A 27509-nucleotide genomic window follows, 5' to 3' on the forward strand; every position below is an offset into this window, starting at 1 on the left:
TGGACCTTTCATTGGGAGGAAGATCATTTGCTTTCAGACTATGGTTTAGTGCCGGTAACTGAAGCTGCCAAGAGCAAAGCCGTGGATAAGGGGAATTGCTGTATTAGCAAACTCGCTTTCTGCAGAGCCCGAGTTCTTCCTGATAACTTGCCTTTGTTTGCTCTTCACCCGGACATCCTAGGGCAGGTCCTTTGTGGCAACATTGCTTTTTTTTGTCCGACATCTGAGACTCTTTGGGCTCTGAAGGATCGACTGAGGTGGGGTTAACCTGGTCCTTTGGGGCAGGGAAATGGTTTAGATGCTTGCCTTTTGAGAACCTACTGGACCTAAAGGTTTTATTGGTATGTTTAAGAGTCCTTTTGTCCCTTTCTGATGATTTCTCTTTAGGAAAGCAAATTAATTTGTAGGTGACTTTTCTCCCTCCTCCTTAACTGGGTATCTGTAACATATATTTGGGGAAAAAACAGATGCTTGAATCATATTTTTAAAACAGAAACATTCTCCTTCATAAAACTTTTTATGAATAGATTGTTTTCTTCCCTCTTCCTTTTTTGTGTGCTTGATGCACAGATAACTGTAAACAGAGTATTCTGATTCCTGTTTATTTGCATTATTGCGGTGGCAAGGATCAAATATCAAGGCATTTCTTTGCCTGAAGGAAAGGATTTTTTTAAGAAAGGAAATTCTGAGATGATAACATACAAATAGCTTTGCTAGCTGTGCAATTGGGAAGTCTGATGTTTTGGCATTGGGGGGCTGTTGGCTTACTGCAGATTGAATTGCTAAAAACAATTTATATATAACCCGTTAAGTAGACCAAGCATTGTTACACTGGATTAGGGACTTAGTTTACTGAATTTTCATGATTTTTGGTTGACTTGGTATGACTTTCTGGTTATATGTCCTGATTGGACTCTTCCTGTCATTATAAGTGAAATCAGTAGAGAGAGAGGTCAATGGCAAGGTTGATTATAGACCAGTGCTTATGGAAGCTCATCACCTCCATTTCTTGTTTATATACAAGTCTCTCTTGCTTCTAGCCCAGGCTGGTGTAGGGTGGCACGTGGATCTTGCATCCGTGATTGCTCACATATCTTAAACAGGCCCGATGAGGTGGAGTTGGCTTGTGTTCAGGAGCATGAAGACTTCTTGCCTTTCTCTTGATCCTTTGATGGATCTATATTTCTGGACAGTTTTCTGAAAGTTGAGATCCATTCAGAGGCTGACAGACATGTTCCTGGAAGAAAAAGGGCATAAATATGCCAAATGCAAAACCACAATGATTTCTTTGATTGCAGGGACCTTTGGGCCAGCTTGCAGTAAGAACTTGCCTTTAGAAGATCCTTTGGTTCCCATCAGTGTCTCCCTCTCCTCAAAGGGATGGCAGCCCGATGGACAGTGGGCACATGACCCTGGCATCGACAGACTTCCACGGAGGTAAGCGGCTCTGTCAGTGCTGCCCAGACAGACAGGCGCCTCCCTCGTCAGTCCCGAGCCCTGCCTCCATCCATGCCGTATGCACGTGCACTCAGAGGACCGGAGGCTTTTCTCTTCCTTGGGTGACAACTAGTCCTTCTTGCACACAGATTAGAGCTGAGTGGTGTGAAAGCCAGCTGTGGAGGCTTTCTCCTGGTTGAGGACAGGAATTTCCAAGTTGGTGGTCTTGAACTCATGGTCAGTCCTTTATGGCTTTGCGTCTGTCTCTCACTGCGAATTGGGCTTAATTCTGGTCACTGGGAGCAACTGTTGCTATTTGGGGACAAGCTGCACAGAGTCTGTCCCTTCTTCTATTAGGGGAGATACTGTTGCTGGAGTTGCTGGTAACCGCTGTGGTGAGTACCTTGGCCAGACTCTGGTACAGGCGTGTGCGATTTCAGAGACCAAGCTTGGAACTTTCTAGAAGGTATTGCTCCAGATCTTGACCCAAGGAGGGTACGGTGCAGCAGACATTTACCTTTCCTTAGAAAGTGGGTTGCCACCCTGGATAGGCGCGATTGTTGTTGGCAGAGATTCTGCTTCCACCTGCTCTGTTGCTTTATTCTTAAAGGGCTAGATATATCAGAAAAAATTAGTGTGCTGCTTAGCATATTTCTGTTGTTGTTTTATTTCCTGTCTTCAATTAAGAACTTCAGTTGCAGGGTTGAAATGAGGACTCTTAACTTACCTCCTTGAGAAAAGCTGCTGGGAGCCAGGTGTCACTTTTACCGTTCCAGTGTAAAATTTTGGAAGCTTCAGTGTGGCTGTTGCAATTGATTTTAACCCGAGTGTGATCTTCTGACCTTCTCAGTAGACCTCCCATTTCCCTTTTTGACAGAAGCGGGGAGAGGAGTGTGTTTGAGTGTGGCAGGACTTGCCGGCCATGGCAGGTGTAAGTCACCCTGGTTCTTGCTTGGCTGTGCTCTGTGGAGCGTAAGGCGCGCCATGCGGAGCGGGGACATATTTGCCGCCAATGAGCTGTGGTCCGTGGGAGTCCTTGCAGGTCTAGTGACCTCACCGAACGTCTCCTTTATGCCAGCTTGTATACATTTGTAAGAAAGGAAGCGACTTCAGTGATGAGCCTTTGGTTTTTTATTCTAACCTCTTAAGGTCACCTTTAGGTCTGTTACAAGGATTTCCTTCGTAAGTGGCTGGCCCGTCTAGGAGCTGTGCTCTCGTAAGGCTCTGGCTAGCGTGGACTGTGTTAGGAAGATGATCTGGCTCTTCCACGGTCTTACACTTTCCAGGTCCCCGCTGCTATGTTTGCCGTCTAAGAGGCTCCTAACGCCACGGGCAGTCCCTTGCTCGTTCTCGTCTGCCACAGCGCTCACCTGTGATAGCGGGAGGGTCTGAGCCCAAGGCAGTTAAAGGAATTCTAGCTTCACTGCTTGCTTTAATAATGCACCAAGTTTGATACGACATTTTCTGAGTTTAACCAAGTTTCTGCCTCCAGTTTGTATTCGAGAAATGAGAACTAGTCCACCGGAGTAGCTGTCAACAAAAGCGGCACGTTCTTAGCCTCTGACGTCCTGCTTGCTTCTTTGGGCAGGAGTTACTGGGTCCCGTCATCCTCTGCTGGATGCACCACACGTGTGCAGAGTTGTGTCCATCTTTAACGTGCTTTAAAAAGCACTGTCTTGGTAAATTGGGATCCCTTACTTGGCAGCTGGGTTTAGGACTGAAGCCTCTAGAGCACATTTAAGAAGTGTTCATTTGTACCATACTGAAAGAAATTTATGGCAGATGTTTCCAGTATATTCAATGTGAGATGTGTAAGCCCTTCATTACTAGGATCTGAGGTGTCTTTCCCTGCAGGTAATCCTCACAGGTATTTGTTTTTTTTAAACAGTGTTAATGGGATTTCACCAGTGTGAAGAAAGTACTCAGGATGACCAGTGCCAGCCTCTTTCTCCAAGAGCATATTACACCTGTGTTTGGGCCTGAAGGTCATGCTCTCCCTTGATCCCAAGACCCAGTTTCTAGGGCTCCAAGGCCTAGGGTCAGGTGCATTTCTTCCTCCTGCTGTAATTCGTGGCTCACCAGTCCTGTGCGTACTGAGCCGTGCTACTCTGTCTTGATCCCAGAATCCAGAATGCAGGCGTGGTCTCTGTACCCGAAACTTGTTTGGTGTAGCGAGGGAAAGACATAGCCAGGCGGGTATCACCCTAAGTGCTCTGATGGGGTGGGGCACAAGGTTGTGCTTGGAGCACACAGGAGGGGCACCCCTCCAGGACAGGAGGGGGAAGCCAGGATGAGGGCAGGGTGAGACGGAGTGCGTGGCCTCTAGGATCTGGTTCTTGGAGTTTAGGTGGCACTGATTTAGGATTGGAGAGCCGAGCCAGCAGCTCAAAGATGAGAGCCTTCATAGGCCTTGGGAGAACCTGGGAGAAGCCCTCGGACAGAGGGTGAGAAGGTGGGGGAGATTTAGGAGGGCGCTATCAGGGAAATTTCTCAATAAAATTGATACCGAACTGAAGGAGGGAGAAAGGAAAGCATCCTGGAGCTGTGGGCCATAGAAAAGAGCCGTCATTCTGTGACTGCTCTCTGATGCTTGTTGCACCGTGGGAGTTATAGATGGGTCTTGTTTGGGGTCAGGAAACTGGAGTGTGAATTGGATTTGACCACACCGGTTAGTTCTATACATGCACCCAATTTTCAGATAGCATGGTTTTCTGTTCCTAAACTGAAAAAACAAAAACAAAAACAAAAACAAAAACAGAATTTCACTTGACAAGTGGAAGTTTGGCAGTTGTCTTGGGTTTCTACCTGCCTCTCTTGGCCGTTGCCAGTGCTCTGCCCACCCTGGTTGGCCGAGGAAGAAGAGGGGCCAGGATAGGGCATGGGAGGAGGGGGGGGAGGTGAGAGGGAGAACTCCGGCCAGACTCCTTGAGGGACTTCCTGGGAGGCTGTGCAAGCCAGCCCCACTTCCGTTCCTGAAATCTGAATTGTTTTTACTCATTTGGTTAATTAATTAGAGACTCAAGTGTTTCAGAGCACACATAAGAGGTGTGAATAATGGCATATAAATATTGTTGGAACCCTCTGTTGTGGTTTCCCTTTTTTTTTTTTTTACTTGTCTTTCTGGTTTCAGAGTTTAAACAATAACTGGAATGACCGGATTGGTTCTGGAAAGACAGTCTCTTGGCTAATCTGTCATGGATATGCATGTTTTACTCATCATGTATAGTGGGGAAAGGTGTGGGCGCTTGAGGACATGGAGGTATGAATCTTTCCAAGTCTAGATATGTAATTAAAAATGCAAGTAGCTCATTGTTCTCGTGAGTCTCCTGAATAACGAAATTTGCTACTAATAGCAGTTACACTGTATTTCATTAGGTTGGGCCTACCCAGCCTTCACCTGTATGGTGAGTCTGTGATCATGGGTGCAAAACTGGGCTCCCTGGGTTGGCAGGGATGGGGTCGGTGGGGAGGGAGTGGGGTGAGGTGTGAGGGGAGGGAGGTGTTGCTTGAACCTTAACATGCTGCCAGGGTGGGTCCCTGTGTTGGGGTGCGGGGTGCAGCTGAGGGCGCGGCAGAGGTGACTCCTGCCTCTGGTCTGGGGAACGTGACAGTTCCTGATGTCTGACGGGAATTTCTCCCGTCTGTCTGCAGTTCTTTACTTGGCTACTGTTAGCGGTTGGCTTGCTTTTCCTGTTTGTTCTTTGCATACTCCTTTGGTCCAGGCTTTTAACTCCTGCCCAAGCTTTGGCGGCTGGCCTGGACCCTGCACAGGCCTCAGATCTACTTCTGGGAGCATTTTTACCAGATAGTTCCCCTAGAATGTCCCATGGGAGCTTCACAATCGCCAGGCCCAGAGCAGCGGATTTTTCTTTCCGATGAGCTAGGAATCAGGAGTGCCCACTGGGAAGGGATTGATTAGAAGGAGCTTGTTTAAGGCCGATACAGTAACATAAAGCAGGAACATCCAGAGGGCTTTGAAAACTGCAGATGCCCCATCCCATCCCTCAACTAGAGTTTGGGGACGGTGGCCAAGCTGTGTTTATGAATGATTCAATTTAAATTTCCGAAGTGCAGGAGCTCCCCTTCGGGTGCACATTGAAGATACCTTAGAAATGTGGCCAGTGCTTTATAAGGGTGAACATATCAAGAACATTGGGCCTTTATTTGAAGTTGTGTTTTCTTTTCTTTCTTTTTTTGAGAGAGGGAGAGACAGAGTGGGGGGCAGAGGGAGAGAGAATCTCAAGCAGGCTCCAGCTGAGTGTGGAGCCCCACGCGGGGCTCCATCTCACGACCCTGAGATCACAACCTGAGCTGAGATCAAGCGTCAGGCGCTTCACCTACTGAGCCGCCCAGGCGCCCCTGAAGCTACGTTTTTCAAGGGAACCATGTCGAAGGCCCTCATGAAATCCCCAGTGGTCTCTAGACGACAGAGTCACTAAAACATCTCTCCCCCGTGGCTGTCCGGGGTTGCCCGAGGCCCTCCTTCGTCACGTTGCTCCTGTGGTGTGTCTGGGGCTTCGCGGGAGGGAGAACACAGTGGCTGTTTGGAGGATCAGGGCTGTGGGCAGGGGAACCGCGAGCAGCTGGTCGGGCAGGGAAGGAACGCTTCTGCGCAGGGCTCGCTCGCTCCCCTGGCCCGTGCCAGAATCTGGAGGAATCTGGAATATGCCGGTTGCTTCTAGAGGTGCCTGACCTAACATAGTTACTCTCCAAGTAAATTAAAAATTGGAAGAGAGAGTCGAATGTGTGCCAGGAAATGGTAGAATCTGTCCATTTTATCATTTTGTGATTGCTCTGTGTTGTTTTCTTAGATTTTTGGCTGGTTATTTTAAACACGATTGATTTCCGAGTTACTTCCAAATATCTGTCCTGTTTCCATGCTGCTTCTCTTTTTGCTATTTGTTGGCTTCGGTGAATCTCCTTTACTCTCTCAAGAAAATGCGTTCTGGGGATTATGATTCCATTTAACTACATGAATATAGTAAGTGGACTCTCTGAAAAAAAGGAGGTGCATATGGTCAGATGCACAGCTCTTTAAAAACCTGATTTGAGTGGTAATTTCCCAGATGTTGGCAAAATGGATCTTTTTATGTTGTGGAGGAGCGGCACAGTTTCTTCAAGAAGGTCCGAACTGTTGATCCGGGCCCGAGGAGACCCTGGTTCTGGCCCAGGCAGCGCCCGCCCTGGGCACGCGGAGGGTTTGAGCCTGCTGGAGCCGGAGTTGTTTCAGCTGCTGTCTCAGGGTTTCTGGTCGCACAGAGAACGGGCTCAACAGCCTGTTGGGTCCTGCAGCGCTGGGGGCAGCTTTTCCCTTGCGCGGTGGCCTCCTGCCCTCTGTCTGCCGTGCAGTCAGACCGAGGCTTGGAGATCATGGGTGTTGAGAGGATGTGAGCTCCTCCTCTTGGGAACTCGCTCGCTGCCCGCCCGCCGGCAGAGGCCTTGTTCCCCTGCCCTCCGTACGGTTGTTCGGCCGAAGGAGGTCCAGCCGAAGGGCCCTCGGTGGGCAGCAGGGCCCCTCCTCTTCCGCAGGCAGCACGCGGTGGGGGCCCCATCCCTGCTTTACCATTTGGAAGGCGTGGGCTGCGATGGCCCAGAACAGCTACGGCCCCTGGGAGAGGGCGTGGTGGCCCATCTGTTTTATGGGAGAGTAATTTTCAGTCTGCAAGGATCTATCCTTGCGGTCCTGGGGAAAGTAGACACGGTCCGTTGAGTCCGTGGTATCAGACACCAGGGTGACCGTGGGCAAAAACAAAACTTTTCTTTTGCGCGGATTGAACAAATCTGAAAGTAAATCTTGCTTTCAGGTCACAAAGGAATACATTTCATTTTGCAATCAATCACGGGGGAAAAGTTGGAGGCGCAGAGCCAAAGATAATATAAAAGATGTGCTTTGAAATGTTTCTGAGGATGGGGACTGGATCCCTTTCTCTCTCCCGAACACACTGTCCTCGTGTAATTGAAGAAGGTCCCTGAAGACATTTGGCAGCTCCATTTTGTTTTTCTCTCCTGAAAGTTGAATGAATTAAAATTCCAATTAGGCTAAATATTTTACTTCACAAAAAGAAACTTAACTCTGTTTTTTGGCTAAAAATTTGGTTAAATTAAATAAGTATTAATTGTATTTCTTGTTCTATTTGTCTCAACATACATGTTCTGCATATTTAAACTTCCGTCTGGAGTATTTAAACACAGCTCTGGTATTTAAATAAAATAATTATGCCATATGCTTTCTTCCCTAAAACATATATTTCTGAGTAAATTTCTAAAAAATGGTATGATATATGCTATTGCAGATCTGACTTAGGTTATGCGAAGAGGGGCTGCTTGGAATGTAATTAAAGGGAAGACTCGTTCCCAGGGAGGTAAATCTCTACTCTTTCCTGGTTCAGTAGTTCATGTAGCACAGCGTGACTTTTAGGCATTTGAGTAAATAACGACATCTGCTTCAAAATAAGGAAAACGGACTGCTAGAACCAGTCCTTGTATCGAATCCTGCCTGGGAGGAAGATGCTTGGCAGGTGTCAGCCAGAGCATCGAGGCCGGCTGTCTACTAGGAGTCTGTGATCGAGCTCTGTGGATTTTCATACGCCACAGGGTCTTCCTCACTGGGGCAGAGACAGAGCTGGGGTTACGGTGCTTCATGCCGTGGGGGGATGTGGGGGGCAGAAAGCACCAGTCTGTGCCCCACGCTCTGGGTCTCGTGCCCTCTCAGGCCTGATCTCTGAGACCTGCGCTGCTCCGTGAGGGAGCCTGCGGTTTGCGCATCAGATCCAAGTGCAGCCTGACTGTTTTCAGTAGCTCATCATTTACAAACATAGTATAAATGGAGAATGCGTGCATGTATCTAGCTGTTCACTCTGGAATAGAACTGTGCAGAAAATACCAATTAGTGAAGCAGCCAGAAGCTTGGAAGGAAGAGGGCAGAGGGTGCAAAGAGCGGAAGCATGTCCTCAGTACGATCAAGCACCGATTTTGCATGCTGCACGCAGGCCTGTGCTTTAGAAGCCACCTACCTTCAGGTTAACCTCCATGAATGGCAATAAAATACAAATATGAATTTGCACCTATGCATTTAAAATACAGCATTTGTTTTTTGTGAATCTACCAATTCCACAAATTGTTTATAACACTAAAGGCACTTCCTTAAAAATTTGCAAAATAACACAGTTTTTAGTCTTTCTCAGCTTTACTCACTTTCTGACTTGGTTTCGTCTCTTTGGGCTAGGTCTTTCTCAAAGAATTAATACCGTCTTCAATAATAATCATCACTTCTTTTGATTTTATGGTTTTTGAGGTGAGTGTTTCTGACATATGTTGCATAATGACCACTAAGGTTTTCACTGAGCTGAAGGATGCATCTTGTAATCACTAGAAATGTTTCCTTTGCAGAAGGAATCCATTCATAGCAAGATTAGGGCATGGAACTTGTTCAACTTAGCAGTTTATGGTTCTTGACTGTAGGGTTTGCTGTTTTTTGTTTTGTTTTTTTTTTAAAGATTTTATTTATTTATTTGACAGAGACAGACACAGTGAGAGAGGGAACACAAGCAGTGGGAGTGAGAGAGGGAGAAGCAGGCTTCCTGCGGAGCATGGAGCCCGATGTGGGGCTCGATCCCAGGACCCTGGGATCATGACCTGAGCTGAAGGCAGATGCTTAACGACTGAGCCACCCAGGCGCCCCGGGTTTGCTGTTTTATTAGGATAGATGCAAGGGAGGAATGGTCCTTCTCTTTTACCTCCCAGGGTACTTTTTTCATATTTCTCTTTATTATTGCTCTTCTTTTCTCTGATTTAGAATATTTGTGAATGTACTTCCCTGACTACTTTGTGTCTTTATGTGTCAGCAGAGTGGTTTTATTCATCTTATTATTCATGAGCATTTAGCACAGAAACCTCCCATGAACAGATTTGGTATCGAGTTATGTCAGCTTTGTGTTGATGGTAAAGAGAGGAACATCTCAGTACCGCTCTGGGGAGACTCTTACCTACTAAAAATAAGACAGCCCTTTTGGAAAGAGATAGTCCCGTGACATAAGCCCAAAGATGAGCACTTCAGGGACTGTCCAGTGTTCTTTCCAATTTACTAAAGGACATCAGAACAAGGATTCTTAAACTGGGCATGATGGCGTGTGGGGCATGCGAATCCCTTAAATTGCAGGCAAACATTTTGTAAATCGATGTATTTTCCCGGCAGGCAGATTAGAGTTCACAGGTTTATAAAAGGAAACCAGTTAAACAGTTAAACGTTATGGACAGGGACGTTAGAAAGTATTTTACTCACTGGATTCCTTTAGAAATTGCTGAGAGTCTGTGACGTTCATTACAGTCGTTCCTGTTCTGGGTCTGACTCCGTCAGAATATCTCCATAGGCGCCCCAGCTGCTCTCCTTCCTTGCCACTGGCCAGGCATCTCAGTTTATACTACGAGAGAAGATGGATTATTACCTGAGTAGATAGGATTATCGGGAGAATCAAGTGAGACACTCCTTATGAAGTGCCTGGCTTTGCACTAATGTGAAATGGTGGTGGGGACCCCGCCTCCTTGACCAGGAGAAGACACTAGAAGTTCCTTCCTAAGGGAGCCTGTGGCTGCCCCCTGTGCAGGAGAATGTGCTGTCCCCAGCGTGGGGACGACTCGGCTCTCCCCTCCTTCACTGAATGCCCTGACGCAACACCACCTCACAGCCAAGCCAGCCCCTGGTGGTCAGAGGGCTGGGAGGGGGCCCAGGGGACCGCAGCCTTGTTCTCCCTACCCGGAGGCAGTCGCCGGAGCACATTGGACTTACTGCAGATACGGAGGAGAGCTCTGTAGATCGGGCAGGCGAGAGTTGGTAGGGGTAGGGCAGGTGGTATTAGAGTGTAAGATGAAAGTTTACATATAAGGAGACTCACACCTAACATTCCTTTATTTCCAAGTGCACCTTTTTTCTTTAGAAATCACTTTTGGGGCCAGTGCCCCTCATTAGCCGACAGCAACTCTCCCAGGTTGCACTGCATCCCTGGCGCTCTCCCCTCCCGGCTGCGCTCCACCCTTCGGTGGGAACCGCCACTCTTTCCCGACTCTGCCTCTTGCAGGTGTTGGGATTACGTGCTGATGTCATGGAAAGTCCTGTCCCTCAGGATAGTGCTAGAATACGTTCTGTTCGTCCAAGGTTTGAAATTACTCAAAGGCAAAACCATTTGCCCTTCTTGCTTGCTATCTATCTATATGTAGATGTTTGTAGAGGAAGGTGATTGAGGCATTTCTTCCCCCCACTCCTTTTCTGCCTATAGTTCTTGTTTTTTCTTGAGTAAGTTTTAATTCATACATTACAAAGAAATTATCTGTTTCATTCCGGATTTTCAGATTTAGTATTCATGAAATATTGCGATCTTTTCTATTTGTATTTGGAAAATTGTCTCTAATTTTCTTTCTTTCTTGCTATATTTGCAAATTAGTGTGTTGCCTCTTTTTTCTTGATTACAGTAACTGGAAGTTGTCATGTAAAAAAATGATACATTTCTCATCTTAATACTTTCCATTATGCATGTATCTTTAACTTTTGCTTTTTTTTTTTTTTTTTTTAAGATTTTATTTATTTATTTGACAGAGACACAGTGAGAGAGGGAACACAAGCAGGGGGAGTGGGAGAGGGAGAAGAGGGCCTCCCACTGAGCAGGGAACCCGATGCGGGGCTTGATCCCAGGACCCTGGGATCATGACCTGAGCCGAAGGCAGACGCTTAACGACTGAGCCACCCAGGCGCCCATGCGTCGCTTTTCTTAGGTTTCCTTTTTCCTTCCTTCCTAGCTTGTGGGTTGAACACTTAACATTTCTTTATTTTTAGTTTTATTTTTTTTGGCTTGGTAATGAAAATATATTATGCTGTGAGTTTTCCTCTGAGTAAATCTTTGGCTGTATCGTATAGCTTTTCTGTATCGGCAGACCTCAGAGATACTGCGGGTTTGGTTCCAGACCACTGCAGTAAACCCAGTACTGCATAATGAAACTAGACGAATGAATTTTTTGGTTTTCAAGTGCATCTAAAAGTTATGCTTTAAAAAAAAAGTTGTGTTTATACTGTAGTCTACTAAGTGTGCAATAATAGCACTTTGTCTAAAAAAGCAGTGTAATTAAAAAATACTTTATTGCTGATAAATGCCAACCATCGTCTGGGCTTTGAGCAAGCTGTAACGCTTTTGCTGGTGGAGGGTCTTGCCTCCACGTTGATGGCTGCTGGCTGCTTAGGGTGGCGGTCGCTGCGGGTTGGCGTGGCTCTGGCAATTTCTTAAAACAACATTGACGTTTGCTGCATTGATTGACTTTTCCTTTCACGAGCAGTTTCTCTGTAGCGTGCCGTGCTGTTTGATAGTATTTTACCCAGTTGGAGTCAGTCCCCTCAAACCCTGTCGCTGCCCTATCAACTAAGTGCATGTCATATTCTCAGTCCTTTGCTGTCATTTCAACAGTCTTCACAGCATCTTCACCGGGAGTAGATCCCATCTCAAGAAACCAGTTTCTTTGCTCATCCATGAAGAGCATCTCCTCATCTGTTAAGTCATGAGATTGCAGTGATTCAGTCCCATCTTCAGGTCCACTTCTCGCTCTAGTTCTCTTGCTATTTCCACCACCCTGAAGTCTTGAAACCCTCAATGTCATCCCTGAGGGTTGGAATCAACTTTTTCCAAACTCCTGTTCATGTTGATAATTTTGAGCTTTTCCCATGAATCGTGAATGTTCTTGGTGGCATCTAGAATGGTGAATCCTTTCCAGAAGGTTTTCAGGTGACTGCCCGGGTCCGTCGGAGGGGTCACCACCTATGGCAGCTATAGTCTAATGAAATGTATTAAATCATAAGACTTGAAAGTCAGAATGACTCTTTGCTCCTTGCGCTGCAGAGTGGATGTTGTTAACAGGAAGATGCTATGAATCTCATTGCACATCTCCACCAGAGCTCCTGGGTGACCAGGTGCATCATCAGTGAGCAGTAATATTTTAACAGGAATCCTTTGTTGTGAGTAGTATGTCTCAACAGTGGGCTTAAAATATTAAGTAAACCATGTTGTAAATAGTTGTGCTATATCGTTCAGGTTTGGTTGTTTCATGTAGAGAGGACAGCAGAGTAGATTTGGCAAATTCTTCAGGGCCCTGGGATTTCCAGAATAGTCACTGAGCACTGGCTTCACCTTCACGCCACCAGCTGCATTTGCCCCTAACAAGAGACCCAGCCTGGCCTTTGGAGCTTTGTAACCAGCATTGACTTCTCTCTAGCTGCGAGGGTCCAGTGTGGCATCTCCTTCCAGCAGAAAGCTGTTTCATCCAAATTGAGAATCTGTTGTTGAGTGCAGCCACCGTCATTAATGATCTCAGCAAAACTTTGGGGTAACTTGATGCATTTCTACATCATCCCTTGCTGCTTTACCTTGTACTTTTACTTATGGAGATGACTTCTTTCCTTAAACCTCATGAACCTACCTCTCTGCTAGCTTCAGACTTTTCTTCTGCAGCTCTCAGCTTTTGTCGAATTGAAGAGAGTTAGGGCCTTGCTCTGGATGAGGTTTTGGCTTATAGAAATGTTTCTTTTGATTTTCTATCCAGACCGCTCAAACTTTCTCCACACTGCTAATCTGCCATAAGGCTGTTTTCCTTTCTTATCTTTCATGTATTCACTGGAGTAACATACTTTAATTTCCTTCAGGAAGGTTCCTTTTGCATTCACAACTTGGCTAACTGGCACAAGAGACCAAGCTTTAAGGCTGTCTTGGCTTTTGACATGCCTTCTTTGATAAGCTTAATCATTTCTTGCTTTTGATTAAAAGTGAGAGACGTGTGGACTCTTTTAATCACTTGAACAGTGAGAGGCTGCCGTAGGGTTATTAATTGGCCTAATGTCAATATTGTTGTGTCTCAGAGAGTAGGGAGGCGGGGGGGTGGGGTGGGACAGGGGACTGGCAAGTTGGTGGAACTGCCAGACCAGACCACATTTACTTGTTACGCCCCTCCTCTTATATGGGCGTGGCTGATGATGCCCCCAGTGACGGGAGTAACATCAAAGATCACTGGTCACAGATCTCCATAAGAAATAAGATAATAATGAGAAAGTTTGAAATTTTGTGAGGATTGGCCAAAATATGACACAGAGACATGGAGGGAGCCAATGCTGTTGGTGAAATGGCGCCAGTAGACTCACTCAGCACAGGGTTGCCACAGACCTTCAGTCGGAAAGACTGTGATATCTGTGAAGTACAAAATATGAGGGATGCCTGTATGTAGTGTTTCCAACATCATTTTGGGCTGATTTGTAGTGAAGATTTTGATTTTTTTTTTTCCTTTGATCTTAGAATTTGGTCCAATAATTTTTAGTTGATTTGTTATTTTTTTCTTTGTGCTGTTTCCAGCATAACTTTTTTTAAGTTGATTTTTGTGTGTAGGGGCCTTTCTCCTACTTCATACATGTTTCCAGCACTAGAAGAATTTCCTTGCATTGGAGCGCTTTGTCCTCCTCTTGGGGCCTGGAATGGGGAGCCTGGATTCGCTTTCCTCTTCCCCTGTCCTCGTCAGGATGACTCCTTCATCCTCTCTAGATGTGAATGATTCCCCTTCTACCATGGTAGCCTTTGCTTTAGAAACCATATTCTTTTTTTTTTTTTTTTAAGATTTTATTTGAGAGAGAGCGTGCGTGGGGAGGAGGGGCAGAGGGAGAGAGAATCTTCAAGCAGACTCCCCACTGAGCACGGAGCTCAACTCAGGGCTCCATCCCAGGACCCTGAGATCATGACCTGAGCCAAAATCAAGAGTTGGATGCTGACTGAGCCATGCAGGCATCTCCACCACCCCCCTGCCCCCCCCACCCCCCCCCCCCGCCGCACATATTTTAAGGCTGTGACCTGGCATTGTTTTAATAAAACCTGCTGTGTTGTTGATCCTTCTTGGGCTCAGCCTTTGTTATGGGTCATGGATCTGGAGGCCTCTGGATGCAGTGCAGATGCAGGGCAGAACTGACTCCATTTTGGAATTCCTGCTGTAAAAATCTTGTTCTTTGTTAGCCCTGTGGAGTCCACCCCGTCTCACTTGCCTTGTAACCTTTTTCTGGATGTCCGTGGAACCCCTGGGGCTTGTTAATGTGGGGCGTGCTGAGTGTGGGAACCAGCCCGCTCACCGATCCCAGGCTCTTAGGAAGTGGTTCCAAACCGTTCAGGGCAAGTTTGTCTGTAAGTGGTCATGTTATTGATGTGTTGACATCAAATTAATTTCTGCAAGCAGAAGTTACCAAAAGCAAAATCAAAAGCCAAATGAGGAAAAAAATGCTGTGTTTGTGGCTCATATGACAGGAGGCCATTTTCCCTAATAGGTTAAAAGTTTCTACCTCTAAACAAAGGCCAGTAAGCCAGTAGAAAAATGGACAAAGGATCTAAATAGATGACGGTTCACAGAGAAGAAAGGAATCACGGCTCTTCATTATATGAAGGTGTTCAGCCTACGATCAGAGAAGGAAACGCCCTGAGAGACATTTTTTTTTCCTACCTACAGATTCGGTCTTCATGTTCTAGGGCTGCCGTAACAGAGTACGACAGTCTGGGTGCCTTAAGCAGCCGACATTTATTTCCTCACAGTTCTGGAGGCTGGAAGTCGGAGGTCAAGGCATCGGCGGGGTCGGCCCCCTCTGAGGCCCCTCTCCTGGCTGGTAGACGCCGGACTTCTCCCGTCTTCACGCTGTGTGTGCCTGTGTCCTCCTCCGCTAGAAGCACACCAGTGGCCCTGGATCAGGGCCCACCCTGATGACTTGAGTTTTAACTTAATTACCTCTTTAAAGACCCAGTCTCCGAATAGAGGTGACCCTTTGAACGGCACAGGTCCACTTACAGGTGCAAAGTTTTTACAGTTCTGTCAGTTTTTTCCCCGAATAACCTTTTCTCCAGACATTGTAATAAGAATGCTGTGTGTATTACATGTAACATGCAAACTGTGCTGTTCATATTCTCGGTAAGGCTTCTGGTCAGCGGCAGGCTATTCGTAGTTAAGTTTCGAGGAGTTGCAAGTTATATGTGCATCTGACTGCCGGAGGGGGTGGGGGTTAGCATCTCTAATTCCTTGGTGTTCAAGGGTTGGCTGTACTAATTTTGAGGTACTGGGGGTTAGGACTTAAGCATATGAATTTGGGAGGGGGACAAAATTCAGCTTGTGACAATGACAAGAAAAAGTTTTGTTACACTGTTGGAGAAGGAAAGGGGAAATTAGCACTCATACGTTGCTGGAGGTGGTACGTGGTACAAACCGAGACGGGTTCTTTGAAGAGTAATTTGTTGTTATTTGTTAAAATTCAAGTGGATTCCTTTAACCTAAGTTTGATTTCCAGGAACTCTCCAAAATGAGAACATGTGAGGTTCTTCCTTGACACTTGGCTCATAATAGCAAAAGACTGGAAACAACTCAGCGTTGTCCATATGGCATGGGTTAGGTATGGTTAAAAAAAGAGAGAGAGGAATTTCTTTATGGACAAATATAGAATGTTCTAAGGAGAAGCATGGTAGAGAGCAGTGCTTAGAATGATACCATCTGCATGAAAGGGGAGAAAGCTTATAGGTATTTGTGTAGACTGTTTTCTCTGAGGTTGCACCAGATGTGTTGGTAATTTGGGGATGGAGGCTGGATAGCCCGGGGCCAGGGGTGAGAGGGAAGGTTCTCAGTGTATACATTTTGGTACCATTTAAATTTTGAAATGTGAATTTATTAAATAAAGGAATCATTTTCTTTCACTTATGAGAGAATTGTATCACAAGGTCGCTTATGATTTACATTTTTTGACGTGGTTTTAAAAATGGAATTATTCTGATTAAAATCATTCTTGTTTTAAGAACGCTTCTGATTTATTTTTCTCAGAGTGCCCCACAAGTCATGATTTGGAAGGTTTTATGAGGGCCGTGATTCCACGTCTGGGCAGTGACAGCGCTTGGTCACTAGGTCACCGAGGACAGGTCAAGTGTGTCCCTCGAGCCAGACCATCCTTGTCAGACAGTCTTGCCTCAGGCTTGTAGAGCAATAATTTTTTTTTTTCCGTTCCAGTGTGGAATGTGTATGAATCATTGTTCCAGATTTTATGTTGCTCAGACACTCCCATGCAGGGAAATACTATTTAGTAACTTGTTAATTGGGCTGTTCTGGTTTTACTGGGTTATTTGAAGGCATTTATGGGTGATGATGTTGATAAAGCTAATAGCACTTTGTGTGTGTTGGGTACCTTGAACTTCGCAAAGTGCTTCCACATTCATGATCTCGTTATATTGTCAGTTGAACTTGGCGCTTTAGAAGCAGATTATTACCATCTTTTTATGGATGAGGAACTGGAAGCTTAGCTGTCTTGCAGTGAGTAAGTGACAGGGTGTGCAGCGGCTCTGCTGAGGAGGAGGGCGTGAGTGCTCAGCTCTGGTGGTCCAGTGATAACTTGAAACTTTTCGACGTTGGTCGTGTAGTGCAGGGGTTTTCAGTGGGGGCGGTTCTGGCCCCCAGAAGACACGGTGGTGTCTGGAGACATTGTCGGTGATCAGGACTGGGGGTACGTTACTGACATCTAGTGGGGAGAGGGCCAGGGCTGCTGCTCAACACCCACCCATGCGCAGGGTGGCCCCTTGACAGCCGAGCCTCCCCTGGCCTCAGATGTCAGCAGTGCTGAGGGTGAGAAAGCCTGACGCAGAAGCCCGTCCTGCACTCTCCCCAGCTCATCCATTTACTCCCTCGTGAACGTTTGCTTTAGGATCCATGGTGGTAGAACTTTCTCGGAATCCTGCCTCGTGGCCAGTGTAAGAGGCCTTTCCTGTCTTGTGTTGTGCGTGCGTCCTGCCTGGGAGGCGGGATGGTGCCCGCAGGTGTGTTCCTGATGGCGCACAGGTTATGTGTCTCCAGATCCCACGATCTGTCCCTTCGCTCTCTTCCCGGTTTTCATAGCATCTCTGTCCTCATCCAGGTTGGGAGATAGGCAGAGTTTATTCCTAGCACCCTTGCCTTTTGGTGGGAAAGAAACCAGCAGTTGGGGTTGTAGTTCGGGAATTCTAGCTAGGAGAGGGAGGAGCAAAGCAGAACCCAGAGCTTTTAGGGCTCGTCGGGACCATGGTGGGAGAGTCAGCCTATAGAAAGGGAGAGAATGATTGAGTACAGAGGATTGGGGCTGTGGAGGAGGATGAGTGTTCAAGGGAAGGTGGCAGATCGAGTGATGGCATCAGTGATGGGACTGGGGGTTGCTGGTGGAAGGGGGTGGGGTGGACAGAGAACACTGTTGGCAGGCTCTTCTTGGACAGAGGATGAGACAGACCTTGTTCTCTGAGGCAGGAGGAAGAGTGAGGACAGACGTTTGGGCCTGGTGGACCGAGCAGGGAGGGGGGGGATACCCTGGGTGCGTGTCCTCAGGGGAGCTGCCCTGTGAGCCGTGACGCGCACGGGGCAGGGCGGCCAGGACATCTCGTGGCTGGGGGAGTAGCTGTGTGGGGGCTGGTGGGCTTTGGAGCTCGGTGCATCCTGGGGGCAGGGGTGGGGAGGGTGGGGATGAGAGCAGGGCGAGTGGGCACCTGCGAGCAAGGGGCTGCTTCACCACGACAGAGTCGGGAATTCGTACTGCAATTTAGTGCGAGCTATCGGTTATTTTAAAACAAGTGTGTATTTTGTTTCGTTTTGTTTTTAAAGAGAAAGGAGAGTCACTCTTGCTCCATGAATGACCTGTGGACACCTTCGTCCACCTGTCCAAACCTGTCGTCCCCCTCCACCTCCCCTTCCCGGAGCTCCCTGTCAGCAGATGGCGATGCCCGGTGTCCATCTGAGCGAGGCCACGTCTGGAAGTGACCTTGACTCCCTGGGTACCTCCAGGCCCTGTCACTTCTGCCTCCCCAGCGGCTCCCAGTGACACCAGGGCCACGCCACCCCTCCGTGGGCTCTGCAGGAGCCTCTAACTACTGTCTGGCTGCTTTTCCACCCACATCCAGGGCTTACTCCAAAGTGGGCATCTGCTCTGCTGCCCTTCACTGACTGTTAGGGGGAGTCTGAGATGTTTAGCGCGGGCTGCAAGATCGGCCTCTGGCACGCCGTGGAGGTCACTCTGCACCAGGGCGCCCTCCCCTCCGTGCCTTCCCTCTAGTAGGTCCTTGGTGTCCCCTCTTCCCAGCCTCATAGCTTCGTTTCTGCTGGCTGACCTGCGCTTGTCCCCCTGTCCCCTCCCTCTGCTTTGCCCCCAACCCCAGCGCCATCTCCTCATTTGGGCTCATGTTAGACTCCGTTCTGAGATCCGGCAGGTCCCTGCTCTACCCTCTCCTGGCATCTCCTCGTGACAGAGTTCAGGGAACGGTTGTCGGAGGTCTGTCTTGGGCTCCAGAAGGCGAGCTCCCTGCGGAAAAGGCAGGTGCTCATCCTGCTCACTGCTGTCTCCTGGTGCTGGCCCCTGGGCGAGCTGCTCTGTGGCCCCTGGGCCCGGAGGGAGTGGGGACTGAGGGCCGAGAGCGCAGGGCCGGTGACTCACTGGCCCCACTTCCAGGGCCGCGAGCGGCACACCGGGGAGCTGGAAAAGCCAGTTCAGCCGAGAGGGGTCAACCAGTAGGACCTTTTCCTGATTAGTGCTGTCAGTGGAACTGGGGGGAAAAAGGCACATTAGTTATAGGCCCCTAGCCACGGTATTTAAAAGGCATGACCTAACGCTGTTTTCCCAAGTGTCCTCGGATCTGGTGGCCCTTGTGTTGCGACAGCCTTCAGACCCCAGCACGTCTGCCACCAGGAATGAGCTGATAAAAGTGGAGGCAGGGCTGGTCTTTCACTCCCTCTTCCTCCAGAAGGTGAAGCCTTTACAACGAAAGGGTGGGGTTTTAGCCTTTCATCTGGGGAGCACTTGTTTCGCCGCGTTCTGCTGTGGCTTTTACATGCCCCTGAGGTATGAGGACGACGTGGGAGATGGGTCACTTTATCACCTGGCATGGCTCCCTGAAAGGAGAAGAGTGGCATGTTGCAAGGGTTATTTTCTGTGTCCTTGGTGTAGGTCGTTACCTGCTGGGCTCACCCGCAGGGGGTTAGGAGCGTGGGGCTCTGGAAGGGCGGGCGGCTGAGATGTGGTCACTTGTGTCTTGTGGGTCAGCTAAGTCCTCTCCCGGGGAGTCCTGGGCACAGCTGGCTGCAGAGGGGAGTGACGTGAGGATGACAACCCGCGGAGTCCGCCTTCATGCCCATGACGTCCGCAGGATGGGAGCTGGGTCAGCACCAAGACAAAGGGAACGGGAATAGAAATGTAAAGTTCCAAGTTTTTAATAGAAAACGAATTTAAGAGTTCCCGTGTTATCCAAAATGGTGTTGGTCGTTTCTCTGGAATAATTTATTTCTGTCAGACAGGATGCTTTTGGAATGCCTAGAAGGAGAAACACAGACATTTCTCCAGGAGCAGGGACTCTGGAGGTCTACCTGGCATTGGGCTCGTTTACAAAATGAAGGTCAGAGAATAGTCTTCCTGGTGGGAAGTTCTCTTGAAATCAGAACAACAGGGTGAGTGCACCTGTTCAGAGCAGGTGTCCATGACTGGGTGGTTACTGAGGGGGTAAAATGTTTGTATCTAGAAGGTGGATCCCAAACACATCATTTCAGGCTTCTGTGCCCTGTCCAGTCTCTGCTGAAATTGTCTTTGTTGTACTAGACGTCAAGGGCATTTAAAAGCTTGAGAAAGTGTTCTCCATGCAGTAAAACTTGGAGTGTTTAGAATATCATAGAATCAACTCCGGATGTCAGAATTTATTTGGAATTTTACAAGGATTGTATTTTACAAATGTGTGTATCATTGCCTCTCTGAAGCGAGTGTATGGTCAACACGGTTTACCCTTCCTTGACCACAGTGCACGGTAATTAACACGTACTGAGCTCGACGGTGCTGGACACTGTCCCCAGGCACTTAGTTTGCTGTTGGTGGGAAACACAGACAAGTGAATCTAAAATGAACATCAGACCAGTGGTTGCTAAAGTAAAAGTTTGCACAGGGTGTAGGGGAGGGAAGCAGGGGAGGGTTTTCCCGACTTCCGCTGAATCGGAAGGGCTCGCTTCCACCCTGAAGGGGCCAGAGAGCCCTTTCCGTGCCTACTACAGCTAGCATAAGGGATTGAGTTAGTAACGAAGCCTGCCGCTGTTAAGTGCACCCGTGCACACCAGGGTGTGGCGGGTCGCCCAGCCCCAGTGACACTCACGGTTACTCGCCACCAGTAGCTGTGACGAGCATCCACGTCACTGGTTGTCGATCTTGCCTGCTTGCTGTGGGCCGGGCACTTGGTTAGGTCAGAAGCTTGGAGAGGAAACAACTCCCTGAATCCCTCGGGTGAGGGGTCAGGACCCCAGGCCTGGTCTGGCTCATCCCTGAGTGCTCCTTCCCTGAGCACAGGGCGGAGGTTTGCTTGCTTGCTGCTTGGTTTTCAGGGGAGTATCCCTTTGGGATTTGTGTTTAAAACAAGAGCTCTGGAAGTCATGGAGCTGAGTGGTTTCAGGAGAGACGAAGGGAAAAGACACAGAGTGGACACCGGTGAGGACACAAACTCAGGACTTGGGCTAGGGCCTGCTCTTCCCTGAAAACTGTGGTGCTTTGGGGCTGTTGGAAATTGGCTGCCTTTCTACGAAACAAGGGGGCGGATGAAAGGCTGCACTGCTGTTCCCCGCCCCCGGGAGCGTCCCCTTCCGTCAGCTTGCAGGGAGTGCTGACCTGCCCCGGCGCCTCCTGGCTGACACCTGGCGGGGGACGATGACACACGTGTGTGACCGCTGCTGGCCCTGTGATGGGCTTTGGGGACTGGTTCCCAACCCAGCTGTTCCTGAGGATCACTGACTGAAGTTGTTTGAAAGGGGAAGGCCCCCCCCCCCCAGTCCCCCCTCTTCAGAGATTCTGGTTCAGCAGGTCCAGAACATGCTGCCTCCAAGTGTCTGACGGAGGCCGGCACAAGCCGTGAAAGCCCACCGATGTCGTGGTGGCTTTTCCTGCAAGGGACTCACTTGCACACGCTTTTCTTGCTGTTACATATTTGTGAACATTTTCAGTTCCAAAATAACAGTGGGAAAAAAACCCCCTGAGATTGTTTAAATTTTTTTCTGGTTTTGTTTTTTAAAAATAATTTCCCTCTTTTTGTTTCCGTAGGACACTAAATTGTGGATAATAATGGAATACCTTGGTGGAGGCTCCGCACTAGATCTTGTAAGTATCCCCCCCACCCCAATGCCTAAATACGCATCAAAGTTCTTCTCAGTAAATCTTGGTTGTAAAGGTAATTCTGTTTTTATCCACTTGTGTTTCCCTTTTCAGTTGTATGGAAAGGGGACCAAAATATTCCTTATAATATCTGTTTCTAACAATATTACTGAAAATTATAGTTTTCCTTTTTTTTTTTTAAAGATTTATTTGAGAGAGAAAGCGTGCACGAATGAGGGGAGGGCAGAGGGAGAGAATCTCCAGCAGACTCCTCACTGAGCACGGAGCCCTACAGGGGGCTGGATCCCACGACCCTGCGATCATGACCTGAGCCAAAACCAAGAGTTGGACCAACTGACTGAGCCCCCCAGGTGCCGCTAGTTCTACTTTTGAAAGCAGTTTTGCTGTTTCCTGGGAAGCCAGTGAATTCATTCATAGAAGCCGTGAAGGATTCTGCCTATCATTGTCTTACTTAACAGTTTGGTAGCTTGTCTTCCAAACTGGTTTTAACTTTTGTGGAACTGAGATCCCATTATTGTTTCCCATTTCAGATAGTAGCTTGGCTTCCAAAATATGCACGTAACGTAACTAATTAGAATCAGGACTTTTAAAACTTACTTGATTTCAGGAGTAAGATGGGCAGGCAGTGTGTGATTGCAGGACGGTGTCACCCATCGGAGCCGTGGTCAGGCCAGGCGGGGGTGTACACTTCTGTTTCTCTTCCTGCTGGTGCTTGCGTGCATTTGATGGTGGAGCTGGGCCCACCCCGGGGTCTTGTCTCCTACCTGGCTTGGGCCTGCTGTGCCGGTCCACGAGCGAGCTAGTGGAAGGTAGCGAGGGGCTGACCTCAGAGCCACAGTCTGCAGCTTGCTGCTCTTGGTAAAACATGGCTGCATGTTGGCTTCCGGCCAGATGCTTACAAATAACCAGTGAATCATAAGCATTGCTTAAGTTGTCCTAGAAACACAGTATATGCAGAACAAATTTTTAAAAACTCACACAGTTGTTTAGCAGTTGACATCTTGTCCCCACGGTGGTTACACAGTGAAATCAGTGTACTCAGCACTCTTTTCCTACCTGTCCTGGAAGGGCTGGCTTTGGGGTCAGTGGTAGTTTCTGGGACAGGCCTCGTCTGTCACTTTCGTGTTAGAATGGCCCGGCAGACCATCGTCAGGATGATGGGCCTGCAGTTTTCACTGCTCCTCAGAGTGGTTGCTAGAAGAAGCCCATGTGTTTTAGTGGTTGTAGTCTTAACACAGATTTTATCCACTAAGGAAAGAAGTGCCCTTTGGTTAAAAGGAGAGTCCTTTCTCACAGTGGGAGTAGCAGTTAGTAGTTTTTTGGGGGGAAGGTAAACCTCTAAAACCTTACGTATCTCTAAAAGTATTACGTACCCAATTTTAAAATAGCACATAATGTTATAAACCATAAAAGCAATTAGTCAAAGTAGTGTTCAAAGGGAAATTTCAAGGAAAAATTTAATACAGTATCAACAATTGTATTAAAATGAGAAGAGCAACAGAACAGCCGGATAAATCTCGTGACTTGCTTTGCATCTTTTCCATAAATATACACATGACACAAAGAGCTTTTCATTTTTGACTGTTTTGGGAAATGCTACAGGAATATAGAAAATAATCTCATTTTGGGTAATTAGATTTACTGTTACCCTGAGTGCATCTCTTCCGTGGCATACATGACGTCGTTTGCCGGGATGCTCTCCTCCAACACTGAGCCCTTCAGAGAAGAAGCTGTAATCTCTCAGTGCTCTGGTTTATTCATTCTTAATGCCACAGTAATTTATTTAGTGGCAACTGTCGTTGGAGCTTTGAAGTCTGTGAAATTTTAGACATTACAATTGGAAGGAGGTATAGAACTCTCCACTTAAAAAAAAAAAAAATCTCGTGTGGTATCAGTCCGAGCAAACTGCCATCCACCGTCCACATTAATGGCTCTCCTGATAAGAACCAGGCATCCTTTTTTGGACATCCCTAATCATTTCATTTTAATTGAGGAGCAAATGGAGACGCTCAGAGGCTGGGTGTCCCAGCTAGCAAATAGAGCTGGACTTTGGACCTCGTTGTGCCCAGCTACAAAGCCGATGGCCTTCCATGGCCCCACACTGTCCTTCCCATCCCTCTCACTTCTGACTTCGTTGTATCTTTCTTATGTCCCCTTGCTGTTGGCCTGTCCCCAGCCTGCAAAGATGAGGACGCGTTAATAATAGGAGACAAGAATTATTTTTGAATGTTGAAAACTATTAGGATTATTTTGCGAGAGTCTATTATTTATAAAAGATTTTAAGAATGGGAATATCGTTGCATATAAAAATTTGTATAACCATGTAACTGAATATATGGATTTGGGGCATTTTTCTGAAAAATTAACCTTGCTTTTATTGCATGTCTCCCCAGTAAGACGCATAGTGCTAATATGTGTACGTGTGACTTTGGAGGAGCCCCACACGTTGGGGCCCATGCAGGGAAAGGTGACCAGGTGTGCCTTGTTCAAAGAGAGGGCCATGCCATCCCCTCGAGCATGTAGATCTTGCTGGCTCTTTCTTCATCTTTTCCTCTCTAGATTCATCTTTTCTCTTCATGTACTCGGTCACTGACATAGCTTGGGCTACCATGGCACATGACAATGGACTGGGGGCTTAACCAACAAACATTTATTTCTCACAGTCCTGGAGGCTGGGAAGTCCAGGGTCAAGGCATGGGCAGATCTGGTGTCTCGTGAGGCTCGCTTCCTGGCTTGTAGGTGGCGTCTTGTATCCTTGCATGAGGGAGAGCAGAGAGCCCCGGAGCGAGCGCCCTGGCCTCTCCTTGATATGGGCACTAATCCTGTTCGTGAGAACTCCACACACATGATCTCATCACCGTCCGGAGGCTCCACCTCCTAAAACCATCGCATTGGGTGGGAGGTTTTCAACATTGGCATTTTCAGTGGTGGGGTCGGCACAGCAGTTCAGTCCCTAACAGAATGAAACCTGTCTAAAGTTCAGTGTGTTCAGAGGTAGTCGGCTGTCTCTGTAACCCCTCCGCATTCTTGGCCGTAAGCATGTTGAAGTCTGGTGTGCAGATCTTGTTTTTCGCTTTTTCCCTCTGCATTGTCGTTACCAGGTCTTTTTACTTAGGCTCTTGGGCAGTGGTTGGATTCCTCGCATTGAATGTTAAGGACACGGTGGCCTGGGATGGGCAGATGGCCACCCTCCTCCAGCATTGCCTTTTGACCACGTCTCGTAGTTAATTTGGAGGGGGGCTTGCTTTTCATTCTGGAATCAAGGTTCCACGTGGAGGCCGGCTCCAGGGGGGGATGGGAGACAAAGACAGAATCGCCTGGCTCTTCTCCGGTGGGAAGTGGGGTGTTGTGGTTGCAGGTAGTAGGGAGCTGTCTGGGTGTGAGAGTGCTTTCTCAGGCCTCTGCCACCGAGCCCTTTGAGGTAGCAGCGGTGTCCATGTCGGAGCTCAGGAGAACTGCAAGCCTGGTCCCCTCTTGCTGTTTTATACATTTGGAGGTGGCCCGAGAGAGGAAAGTGACTTTGCCCCAGGGTGAAGATGGTTGGCTTCCAGACCAGCCCGAGAATCCTAGTCTGCAGCATGGCATATAGGTAAATCTTGGGCTCCGCGGATAAGACAGATCAAAGGACACAACTGGAAGGCTTCATTAACTTCAACTTTGGAATTCACATAGATCTGCTTTTTGTGACTCACTGAGGGGCTGTCCCACGCTTGGACTTCCCAGTCCTGTTGTCTGGGCACGGGCCTCTCTCTCTCTGGAGGAAGATAGACTAATGCTGTTGCAGAGTGTGTCCCTTGGAGCTTTCTCTTCCTCTTTCCTGGTGTTGGATCCTTTTTGACTTTAAAAAAAAAATGCAGTTGATACCTTTAACCTGCTATTTGAGCAGCAAAAGATGGGATCTGGCATGAAGAATAGTATTAGACACTATACAGCTTAGTTTTTTTTTTTAATTTCTGCACCCAACATGGGGCTTGAACCCACAACCCCAAGATCAAGAGTCACATGCTCTTGCGACTGAGCCAGCCAGGCGCCCCCAATATAGCTGAGTTATTAAGAGCCACGAATGTTAGAGTAAAATAGGCATATATTTTATTTTGAATGCATACATGTGAGTGTGCTCAATCTGTTGGTGTTTTTTTTTGTTTTGTTTTAGTTTGAAAGATAATGAATACATTGAAATAAAATGTTCCTAGGATCCCCATAGAAGCCCTAGAAGGCGCTGTGAGGAAATGCTGGGTTCTGGTTTGAAAGCCACGTGTGTAAATAATTTCTCAGGTTCTGTCTGCTTCCAGGGTGCCCTGACTTAGGAGTGTAGTAGGGGTTGGCAGTTGAAGGCTTGGTAACCTAAAACGTGGTGGATTTCAGGTGTGTCTGCTACACGTCAGGCGCCGTTCCAGCCGCTGGAAGTTTCTGCAGTGAACAAGGCAGAAGGAAATCCCCCTGGCACGGAGCTGTATTCTGCTGAGAGGAAAGCGTCCATTAAACTGTGTGTCGGAGAGCGCTAGAAGGAGAAGAAAGCCAGCTGGGGTGGGTCGGGAGGCTCGCAGTGAGGATCAGCAGCAGACAGCCAGAGTCGGGAGGATCTGTAGGGACTAGCTCAGTGGGTTCTGCAGGAGAATGTCAGGGATGGCCTTGGCATCTCGCTGAGAAGGAGCCGTGCGCCCTGAAGCGGTCACTCGGTCAGGCAGAGCTGTCTGACGGACTTCAAAATGAATATGCAACATGGTTTAGCAATGAGATGGCCTGTTGGTTAATGTTAGGTCACACTGCTCTTGTAGTGGCCCCCGAACAGTGTCTCGGTTGACCCGGGAACAAAGACTTCTGCAAAGTCTTCTTCCCTGCTGCTTTCTTTACCTGGGCAGGGGGGCGTGCTTTCAGTATGTTTTAATTGTTAGGCAAAATGTCTCTTCGGGACTGAAGAAGTTTTTAGGTTTTAATCTTGACCGTGTAACATGTGCCTCTGTTCTATCATCTCAAACTACTTCTAAGATGATCATTTAAGGGGCGCTTGGATGACTCAGTCGGTTAAGCGTCTGCCTTCGGCTCGGGTCATGATGTCAGGGTCCTGGGATCGAGCCCTGCATCGGGCTCCCCGCTCAGCGGGAAGCCTGCCTCTCCCTCTCCCCCAGCTCGTGTTCTCTCTCTCTCTCTCAAATAAATAAATAAAATCTTTTTTAAAAATTAATATGACCATTTAAGTAACACTAATCATTCTTTTCTTACTAGTTAGAACCTGGCCCTTTAGATGAGACTCAGATTGCTACCATATTAAGAGAAATACTGAAAGGACTTGATTATTTGCATTCAGAGAAGAAGATTCATAGAGATATTAAAGGTAAGAAAACCTCTTGCTCGTATTCCTCTGAAGTCCTAAGGCTTCGTGTTCATGGGAACGTGCAGTGGAGTTTAGCTGGTACGTCTCTCCTCGAGGGAGGTTCTCCTACTTGTGTTTGGAGAGAGCCTTCGATGTGCCTCGGGTGGGGGTGGCTTTCAGGGGGATCTCCCCAGAAGCGTACCTTTGGTGCCTGCTCTTGTCGAGCACGTGATCTCGTGGCGGGAGGACGCGCGTGTTCCCGGAGCGAGAACGGGTGGAACCACACTGCGAATAACGTCAGGAGGCGTCTCGGGTTTTATTTCACAGCTGCCAATGTTCTGCTCTCTGAGCATGGCGAGGTGAAGCTGGCCGATTTCGGGGTGGCGGGCCAGCTGACGGATACCCAGATAAAAAGGAATACCTTCGTGGGCACCCCTTTCTGGATGGCGCCCGAGGTCATTAAACAGTCAGCCTACGACTCAAAGGTAAGGCCCGGCTCTTCACGTCCGCTGGCTCTAGGGGCTTGTCCTCTTTTGCTTCAACCTTGCAGCTTTTCCAGTGCAGTGAAGCGAGTTC

At 47.9% G+C, this 27509-nt stretch overlaps 1 protein-coding gene across 1 annotated transcript in view; it reads left to right on the forward strand.

Moving 5' to 3' along the window:
- Positions 1 to 27509, forward strand: part of STK24 (serine/threonine kinase 24) — a 110631-nt gene that overhangs the window by 61703 nt on the left and 21419 nt on the right. The window contains exons 3-5 of the mRNA XM_036119684.2: positions 21548 to 21604; positions 26846 to 26954; positions 27261 to 27418. Coding sequence (XP_035975577.1) covers positions 21548 to 21604; positions 26846 to 26954; positions 27261 to 27418 — 324 coding nt within the window. The remainder of the gene's footprint in view (positions 1 to 21547; positions 21605 to 26845; positions 26955 to 27260; positions 27419 to 27509) is intronic.

The sequence above is a fragment of the Halichoerus grypus genome, chromosome 4 (assembly GCF_964656455.1).
Source record: "Halichoerus grypus chromosome 4, mHalGry1.hap1.1, whole genome shotgun sequence".
In the NCBI taxonomy this organism is placed as follows: Eukaryota; Metazoa; Chordata; class Mammalia; order Carnivora; family Phocidae; genus Halichoerus; species Halichoerus grypus.